This window comes from Vespula pensylvanica, chromosome 6 (genome assembly GCF_014466175.1).
Source record: "Vespula pensylvanica isolate Volc-1 chromosome 6, ASM1446617v1, whole genome shotgun sequence".
NCBI classification, from domain to species: domain Eukaryota; kingdom Metazoa; phylum Arthropoda; class Insecta; order Hymenoptera; family Vespidae; genus Vespula; species Vespula pensylvanica.
Window position 1 is genome coordinate 4,270,646 of NC_057690.1, and position 10,261 is coordinate 4,280,906.

The 10,261-nt window shown below is 30.3% G+C and overlaps 4 protein-coding genes across 4 annotated transcripts; 2 read left to right on the top strand and 2 right to left on the bottom strand.

The window, feature by feature from the left end:
- The first annotated feature begins 444 nt into the window (after positions 1 to 444).
- LOC122629757 (histone H4) lies at positions 445 to 948 on the top strand. The gene has a single exon (XM_043813516.1). The coding sequence runs from the start codon at positions 573 to 575 to the stop codon at positions 882 to 884; it is 312 nt and encodes a 103-aa protein (XP_043669451.1). The 5' UTR covers positions 445 to 572; the 3' UTR covers positions 885 to 948.
- Positions 949 to 2,070: 1,122 nt separating this feature from the next.
- Positions 2,071 to 2,547, bottom strand: LOC122629754 (histone H2B-like). The gene has a single exon (XM_043813512.1). It carries the CDS (start codon positions 2,480 to 2,482, stop codon positions 2,111 to 2,113), a length of 372 nt encoding a protein of 123 aa, XP_043669447.1. The 5' UTR covers positions 2,483 to 2,547; the 3' UTR covers positions 2,071 to 2,110.
- Positions 2,548 to 2,715: 168 nt separating this feature from the next.
- Positions 2,716 to 3,181, top strand: LOC122629753 (histone H2A-like). The gene has a single exon (XM_043813511.1). The coding sequence runs from the start codon at positions 2,766 to 2,768 to the stop codon at positions 3,138 to 3,140; it is 375 nt and encodes a 124-aa protein (XP_043669446.1). The 5' UTR covers positions 2,716 to 2,765; the 3' UTR covers positions 3,141 to 3,181.
- Positions 3,182 to 6,596: 3,415 nt separating this feature from the next.
- LOC122629750 (histone H1-like) lies at positions 6,597 to 8,548 on the bottom strand. The gene has a single exon (XM_043813508.1). It carries the CDS (start codon positions 8,476 to 8,478, stop codon positions 7,735 to 7,737), a length of 744 nt encoding a protein of 247 aa, XP_043669443.1. The 5' UTR covers positions 8,479 to 8,548; the 3' UTR covers positions 6,597 to 7,734.
- Positions 8,549 to 10,261: the final 1,713 nt, after the last annotated feature.

The window sequence follows — 10,261 nt, forward strand, 5'->3', positions numbered from 1 at the left end:
CCCTAAATACAACGCACCAATTGGAGAGCCTAGAGGTGCAGTAAAAAATTTTTCATTTGTCATGCACTCTCTTCAGACGGTCAATAACTTAAAAAATATTTCACTGTTACTTATATATAATAGTACAAACTTATACTTAATGATAGTATAATATAATATATAATAATGATGTAATAGTAGATTATAGAAATAATATTCGAGTAATGATAAAAAGAATAGATTTATAATAATATGAAAAAACAATATGTTGCAGAATGCATTTATTAAAATTTTTGTTGCTGTATAGATTATAATAAAAAAAAGTATTTTAAGGATAATTTATCACAATTGTGCTAAGAAGAAATAACTTGATGAAATATTTTTCAAGTTATTGACCGCCCGGAATGAGTGAAAGTCGATGAAGCCATTATTACTGCACCTTTAGACTTTCTGATTGGTGCGTTGTATTTGGTGGGGGAAAAGGTTTGCTGCTAGGTATAAATATGATGACTCAATTATCCGAAGTCATTCTAACGATTGTTACGGTTCCGGGAGGTACTGTTCTGATCCTTTTGCTCAAATAAAATTTCATAATGACTGGTCGTGGAAAGGGAGGGAAGGGATTGGGAAAGGGAGGTGCAAAGCGTCATAGAAAAGTTCTTCGCGATAATATCCAAGGTATCACTAAACCTGCGATTCGTCGTTTGGCTCGTCGAGGTGGTGTGAAACGTATATCTGGGTTAATTTACGAAGAAACTCGTGGCGTATTAAAAGTTTTTCTGGAAAACGTCATTCGCGATGCGGTCACGTATACCGAACACGCTAAGAGAAAGACTGTGACAGCCATGGACGTTGTTTATGCTTTGAAACGTCAAGGACGTACTCTCTATGGATTTGGTGGTTAAAGACCGCCATAAGTGCAGATCCTTCAATTATCTTCTGATCGGAAAACGGCCCTTTTCAGGGCCACAACATTTTCTTTAACGAATTGGAACTCTTCTGATGTTAGTAATTACATTTTTAAATAAGTTATTAAATTTTAACCTATGCAATATAAGATTCAATTATATTTATTACATTTAGTTAATATCTAATAAATTCATTTAGTTTTTATTTCATCACAAATTATAAGAATTCAAATATATTCTTTTGTACATTGTACGTGGCGAAAATAAGTGAAATTGAATGTGTTAGATGTTTTAGTTGTAATTCACTTTTTCTTTTCATCAAACTACTTTCATAATATGTAATTATATATTCATCATCCACTGTATTTATATTTACAATGAAATATCTTATTAAAATAAAATAAATTATTTCAATCGTAATGAATGTTTGATATTTTTTAATTTTTGGACTGAAAACTTTTGAGGTTAGAAAAAATGATTTAGTATTCTCTTTACGTTTCATTCATTTTATATCGACATACAGTGAGAGCAAGAAAAGATTGAAAAGAATAATAAACAGGTATATAGATTTTTGGATGGTTAATGATTATTTATACGATACCGAAGCTGTTCTTTTTCTTAATTGTTATACTATCTTCTATAGTGTCGTACGTTTAACAATATGTGTATATTCGTATGATAGTATCATTAACCGTATATGGTAAAATTAATGATTCAGCAATTTTTGTTATTCGATTTCGTCGTTAGAAACCGCATGCCACAAGTTAGTTAGAAAATAGTCACCATTGCTATATACTGGAATTATGGCGATAGTCGAACAACTCGATTCCTTTATCGATACGTGTGTAAGCATTGACGTTGTTCAAGTCGGTTTTTTGGACAAGAAAATTGCAAAAATCGAGTGGTAGTCATTCAATCAATTTAAATATTACATTTTATTGAGATAGCTTCGGCAAAATTATCGAGGTCAAAACATTTTGTGAACATACCTAACTATTACTGTACAGTTGGGTATAAAAGATGAATTCGAAAAATTATATGTATATAATTTTTATATACAAAAAATATATGGAGATGATATAAATTACGAAGATGATAGTTATACATGAAGAGAATAATAAGAAAATAAAAATTTGAATTTTTTCATACAAGAATATGTTCAACGTAAAAAATTATTGGTGGCCCTAAAAAGGGCCGGTTTACAATTCCACCATATTAATCATTTATTTGGAGCTAGTGTATTTTGTCACAGCTTTGGTACCTTCACTAACAGCGTGTTTTGCAAGTTCACCAGGTAGCAACAAACGCACTGCAGTTTGAATTTCCCGAGAAGTAATCGTCGAACGTTTGTTGTAATGAGCTAATCTCGATGCTTCCGCGGCAATTCGTTCGAAAACATCGTTGACGAAACTGTTCATAATGCTCATGGCTTTACTGGAGATTCCAGTATCTGGATGTACTTGTTTAAGTACTTTATAAATGTAAATAGCGTAACTTTCCTTCCTCTTACGCTTCTTTTTTTTATCAGACTTGCTGATGTTCTTCTGAGCTTTACCAGCTTTTTTAACAGCCTTACCACTAGCTTTAGGCGGCATGACTACAAATTTTTGTATATCGCAAAAGATTGGGTATCACGTATAACTTGGTGAATAATAACCAGATGAAAGGTTAGTCTTCCATTATGTAGGCTCTCGTTACTCCGTTCTCTGCCAATAGAAGCGCTGCAGAAGCCCAAGGACCTTTCGAGCGATTCCATTGGTCCGTTTCCACATATGAGAAACTGTATAAATACGATACGCTCTAACACATCGTTATTTCTGAAACAGAGCCTGTAGTGTTTGTTACGATTTTTTAAATTTGAATTTTTGAAGAAGTACGATGTCTGGACGTGGAAAAGGTGGTAAAGTAAAGGGAAAGGCAAAGTCGCGGTCGAATAGAGCTGGATTACAATTTCCAGTTGGCCGTATCCATCGTCTTTTAAGGAAAGGTAATTATGCTGAACGCGTTGGAGCCGGAGCGCCAGTTTATTTGGCAGCAGTGATGGAATATTTAGCTGCTGAAGTTCTCGAGTTGGCCGGAAATGCTGCTCGTGATAACAAAAAGACAAGAATTATTCCGAGACATTTACAATTGGCGATTCGAAATGACGAAGAATTAAATAAATTGTTGTCTGGAGTGACTATTGCTCAGGGTGGTGTCCTGCCAAATATACAGGCAGTTTTGCTTCCAAAGAAAACTGAAAAGAAAACATAATTAAAAATCTATGAGCTTAAAACGGCCCTTTTGAGGGCCACTAGGTGAACTTTTTCTTAAGGAATTATCTTATTTGAATTACGATATTAACGGTTCCTTATAAACATAAGTGTATCGTTTAAATACATATGTTATTTTTTATATTCAGAAGTAATTTTTTTTCTAGAGATATAAAAAATTAAGTTTCATGTTTTATTCAAATTTATGCAAATTAAAATAGATTTGTTTTTACATTTGTTCACGATATGAATATGTAAGTAATTTTTTCTAAATCCAACGTTTGAAAATGTACATGAGTTTAGCCATGGCAAACATGTGGCAACATTGTAATGAAAGAATGTGTAACAGATTCACATAAGGATTTGGCAACAGCGTATGAGACAGTTGTTCATCGCGTAAGTGGCGTTTAACGATGTACGAGTTGATACTACCTTCGTGTTTACTTGTCGATAAGATAGTCATAATTTTGAAAAATTTTCATTTTCAAATTTATGATTGTTCAGAAATTATATATTATAAGAATATTTAAAAGAAAATTCATAATATCCCATACCATAAATTAATTATTGCACTTTGATACTTAATTTAAATGTATATCCATTAACGAGAAAAAATATTATAACGTAGTATAAAATTCAAATATTTCAGATATATCGTTTTATCTATTATTTTGAAAAATAATGCATGTTATTTACAAGTCTGATAACGAGATGAACTAAATTGAGAGATGTCTATTGCAGTTTTTTTACGTGTTATCATCAAAAAATAATGAACCATATATTAAGTATTATGTTTATTAAATCATTGTTATACTTGTATGTATATACGTTGTTCGAACTGTAAATAATATAAATAATATATTTTATTATGTATTGATAATTATCAAGCAACAGGAATTAATTTTATATTATTTTAATAAGGAAAATATGATTCTCAAAGGAGCTTTACAAACAAGCAGAAGATGGCTTAAAGATTTGACAAATTTTAAGGCTGTTTACCACCTGTTGTTTATAGCGTATGAGACTTTAGCGACGGATATGGACAAAGTACGAACTAAAAGCGCAAAAGGGAAATACTGTTCCACTATTGCATCTGTCTATATGCTTACCTAGGTTATATCCCTCTGGCGGGTAACATTATAATCAACTCGGCGTATTCCAGAAACTTTTGAATGTTGATTTTAAATCTATAGTACCGCAATATCTATTTATTATATCTACACATTTTATTATCGTTTTAGTAAATCGCTTATATCACGAATAAATATATGTTCCTATTAATGTAATTTTCAAATATCCATAATTTCATATATTTCGTAAATTATATTGAATTAATTATATCAGAAATGAAAAGTTCATAATTTTTAATCGTCACGTAACATAATGTAATTGAAGAACATGGCATATATTTCAATATTTTGCTTATTTCATCTCTAAGTGTATCTTTACTCAGTGCTGTTCTAGTATTTCCCATAATTGCCATATTATTTCGTACATTTCGTACCTATGATTTTAATATAGTATTCGATTTTAAGAATAAAAATTTAATTCACTTACTATTTAAAAAGTTTTGCGATGGCTCCAGAAACTCGTCCGCAATTTAGGAGCTTGATTTGTAGATTGTTGAAAATAAAGTAGGTCGATATTGCTATAAGTTGAAATCGTCTTCAATGATCCACTGACTAATATGCGTTATTTAATATGATAGTTATTTATTAATTGACAATCACTGAATATATTTCGCAAAACTCTACTGTCTTGTATAAATACTTAAAATTATTTCATACTCCATGCATGTTAATGAGCTATGCACTTTTTAAACAAATGTACAGACTGATTATTATAAATTATTTTATATATTCGCATATTAATGTAAAGTATCAATTATTCAAGATTAGTTTTATGGAAAAATAGAGTTGACGTCTTTACTGATCGAAATACGAAAGGTAATTAACTCGAGAACCATTAGAGTTATCGATGTATTTCTTTTATGATGAATGAGCCTATTACGGTGAATAAGCTTTCCTAAAGCCAAATTGCTGTTTAATAATGATCTTGTTATCGTCGAAATGTTTTAGTAACTTTGATATAAATACATCTTTTAAAGACTTTACCTAGTACAGAGAGGAGGATAATGAGCCTATAACTACTCACATTATCTTCGAGATTATTAAACGAATTTGCGAATGGAAATAATCCGAGCGATTTTTCATTCATTAAGGAAATAGTTGCGACTGATATAAATTTTAAAAACAATAAATTTGTAAAATAATTTTGAATAAGATATGCTTTAACATAAATGTTATTATTTTATCATCTCCCGTGGCATCACGGAATAATTCTCGTGGCATCAAAGAAATAATTAAAGAAATGAAGTCAGGAGAAATAAAATTCCCTCATTAAACTTGTCCATTTCATATTCGAGCTAATTCATAAGATTGTTCATCTAATAGAAATTAGGCAACTTCAGTATATGTTGGCAACAAATATTTTGCCAATATATATCAAAATACATCAATCTTGTTCATATCCGATATAATCAGAGCATTATGATGGATGCAAAAGAGCTAAAATTCTCAAGGAAATACATGGTCATTGCATGAAATGTGACTCATAAAATCAGATATTTTTCTGAACGGTACTAATATTAGTTTGGTGGTATCAATCAAATCCGCTTTCCAGTGTTCAAAAATACGCTTACGAATTTAGGCCGAAATTAATAATAAAAGCAATTGCTATAATAACATCGCTAACACCTTAATCTTTTTTATAGCAAAAAAGCAATAATATAAGATCATCATTTTTTCAACTTAATATAAGATCATCAAATTTTTAAACTTAAATTGCACAATTAATTTTCTTACGAAAAATCGAAATAATAATTTTAATATATAATCTTCCTTGATATAATTAAAAAAGGATAACTTTAATTTATCTTTTTTTAGGACTGTCAATACTTTTATAATCAACTATTCTGATCAAACCATGTAAATGAGAGCTCGCCAATGATGAATTGCATTATGACATACTGGGATATTGTATTTATCTCCTCGACAATGACTTCGTTTGTTAGACAATCGTATTTATATCTGACAACTTTGTTTCCCCCACCAAAACCCATGCACCAATCAGAGTATCTGGCAACTAACAAGAATTCTTCACTATGATTAACACTCCTTTTGTATAGTCAATAAATTGAAAAATATCTCATTGAAGTAAATCATTTTTATGTAATAAAATCATCGAAAATTATTCTAAAATTTACGTTTTCTAATAATTTAAACAGTTACTAAAATTAAAAAAAAAATTTACATTATGCAACATATCGTTTTCTAGAATATATTCATATCTTTCTGTTATATTACTATAAATTTGCTATTATTATTATTATTTCTAAAATCTATAAGCTGATTTGATTAATTAATTGAAAAAATTGGTAACCAAAAATATGTATAAATGTATTTCATGTAATTTATTCCGATGAGTTCATAATATTATTATCATTAGTATATATTGATATATTATCTTCTCCATTTCCTTTGATAATTCATTCCATTCTTGTTTTTAATGTTAGAGATCTTCTGTTGTCAAAGAACCATACGATGATATCGTATGGATAAGCCAAAGATTTTTATATGACCATTTATCGGTAATGCATATCGATGACCAAATAAATTCGATAGCTTCCTTTAGACCGATACTTTGTTATTAATCTAATAATCGCGACATACACATACACTATCAATCGGTTTTGGCTCCTGCTTATCGTAAATAATACACATGACAGATATTTGGAAAACAAGGTATTCTGTATTCACCTTTAGCTACCATGAGTCATTTCTACCTAGAACGAGTCATCTCTGAAGACATTCGTCGCCAGGCGTATTTTGATACTTTTCGCCCACGCAACTTAGATTGAATTATACGAAAAAGAATAATAGAATTTTGAAATGAATTATAGTATTGAGTTTCGCAAAAATATGATATATAAGTTATTTATGCCTGTTTCACACCGTTAACTGTTGCTTTACTGACAAATTTTTGTCACTCGGTTTTGTTGTTTACTGACAAATTTTTATCACTCGTTTTTGTCGTTTACTGACAAACAAAGAAAATATGTAAATGAAGAGAACTTTATAACGTTTCAACGATGATCATTATGGTAAGCAATTTATTAATCGAGATTGTTTTTAACAATCGTGCATACAACCGTCATACCAAAAATAGGTTATCTGAATTTGACATTAAATCTATTTGAGACATTGCTTGTTTTCGATAAAGAAAAAATCTATACTCAGATTACTATACTATCGTGCTATTCATTATACGTGATGTGTAAAATCCCATTCTCCCGGAATTACATTCAGAAATCGAAATCTCTGTATCTTTTATTCACATATCGCTCATCAAAATCATACCACATATGACAAAGAAATCTTCCGTAAGTACAGCCCTTTACAGATTCGAAATTTTTCTTGAATTTTAGATAAAATTTTTAGGTAGAAAAAGAATAGGTGGACGAATTGATATTGTTCCTCTCTAAAAATAATTTGTGGCCCTGAAAAGGGCCATTTCTGTATTTATATCTGACAAAATTATTTTTTAGCAGTAGCCTTGTTAGTCGTAGCTTTTTTTGGTTTTGGAGTTTTAGTTTTGGCAGCTGGTGCTTTTGCAGTTTTCCTAGTTTTTGATATTGTTTTCGCTTGTGTCGCCTTCTTCGTAGTTTTCTTTTCAGCTGTAGTTGCAGCAGCGGCAGTAGCAGCAGCAGCAGCAGTTTTAACACCAGCTTTAGCAGCAGTTTTAGGAGATGATGCTGCTTTAGGTTTCTTTTGATCTGCAGGTTTCTTTGCAGTCTCAGTCTTCTTCGGTGCTTTCGCTTTCTTGTTATTACTAGCCGGTTTATTTGCTACAGCATTCTTTTTCTCGACAGATTTATCTGTAGCTTTCTTCTCTTTAGGAGATCGTTGAGCTTTGGTCTTGGTAGTTCCACTTTTGACAGTTGAAAGTTTAAATGAACCTGATGCACCTTTTCCTTTAGTTTGTACTACAGAACCAGAAGATACTGCAGTTTTTAGATACCGTTTTATAAACGGTGTAACTTTTTCACCATCAACTTTATACGTAGCAACGATATACTTCTTAATAGCTTGTAACGACGAGCCCTTACGATCCTTTAACTCTTTAATGGCAGCAGTAACCATTTCAGAGGTTGGAGGATGTGTGGATTTCGGCCGTTGCGCTTTCGTTTTCGCTTTAGTAGCCTTTTTTGGAGTAGGCTTCACGTTCTCGGTGTTATTTTCAACTGTTGTATTTCCACTATTATTTGTCGTGTCCTCCATTTTGTCAAATTAGAAAAGAAATTCGACAATGATAGTACAGCCTGCAATAGTCTGACAGAGTATGACAGAGAATGCTTCGAATATGAAGCTCGCTCCAAAACCGCGGGTATGCGTCTCTAGTTGCGGACCATGAAGAGAGGCTCACCTAGTATGGCGCACAGTCGCTTCGATCAGAAAGACGTAGCAACAATTTTACCTCCGTGTTTCTTTCTTTATTTTTTCGACACTAGTCGTTGAAATAATTGATAAAATATATCAAATGAAAGATAAGTTTATAAATTTTCAGATATCTCTTTCCATTTAAACGTATAGGTTACATACTTTCATTTATATGCTCATATTTAGAAGCGTGCTTTCTATTGCAGATTGTTTAACAGCAAATAAAGTCTTAATACAGTCTATTTATTGTAATAATTGTATAATTTTTAATGTCAATAATATCTTGACAGAATAATCTTTCTATTTCAGTTGATATTTTCACCGTATAACCTCTCATCCCCGTTAAAAATACGACAATAAAACTGCGTACTAGTACTGCGTAACTTATCTTCCACGTCTGTACTTTTATCTATTCTTACTTATAGATATTCATATAAACATTAATGACAATAGTTGTTTTCTACCGAATAGTCTCTAAAAATGAATAATAATTATTTAAAAATTTTCGATGTTGAAAACATCGAATGTAATGTAAGAATATCTTAAGTTAGATATTATATGATGCGTTCAAGTATTTTTAACAACGGTAGATTCGTAACGAATCTACTATAAAATTTTGCTTAGAAAAGTTAGAAACGTGAACATTATTACCAAAAGGTATTATTAAATAACGCAAAAATAACATTTAACCTACGAAAGCAATCAATGTTCTTATGCATTGAAAATATTTAATATATCTTATGTGCGGTGATATACTTCATTAATGGAAACAATTTATTCGTAGAGATACCATCTACTCTAACGGAAAAAATATACTATTATTAATAATTTAGAATTTTACATGAAAAAAAAAAAATATATATATATATATATAAGACAGAACTAGTAACATGTTAAAATATATAGAACGCATATACATTATAAACAATGAAAATTATACCGTACGAAGCATTATAAGAATTTTAATTAACAATTTACCCCTCCAAAGCTTATTTTCAAGTATTAAGAGTTTTTAATAATTTTATAATAACAATCTAATTCTTCAAAAATACATTTGCTTATTTCTAAAAATTATTTTGTTATAAATTATTGAAGTTTTATAAATACAATTAATCTAAATATACAATTATCTCCACGTTTTATATTGTATATTTATAATTTAACAATTACGCAAATATGTTATAAAAATATATACTATTATTTAATTGAATTAAAAATATACATATAAATAATAATATAAACATATGTGTAATAAACAATGTAAGCTGTCAATATATAAAAATAGATATTATTATTATTTTCTATTACATATTTTACATTATATCTCTGATTATTGCATTATTTGCAGTTAATACACCATCTAGTAGTAATCATATTTACAAACAGTTTCTCCCGCGTAGAGAGTCGAACCATCTCTTTCGATTTCTCCCACTACCAACCCTTTATCCAATCGATGATCAGTACGGATACTCTACAGTATATATATATATATGAACAGCGGACCGGAGCAGACAAGTTGTTGGTTTGCTATCTCTTAGTTGTGTTCATAGTCTATCTTAAGAAAATGGCTCGTACTAAACAAACTGCGCGAAAATCGACTGGTGGAAAGGCTCCTCGGAAGCAA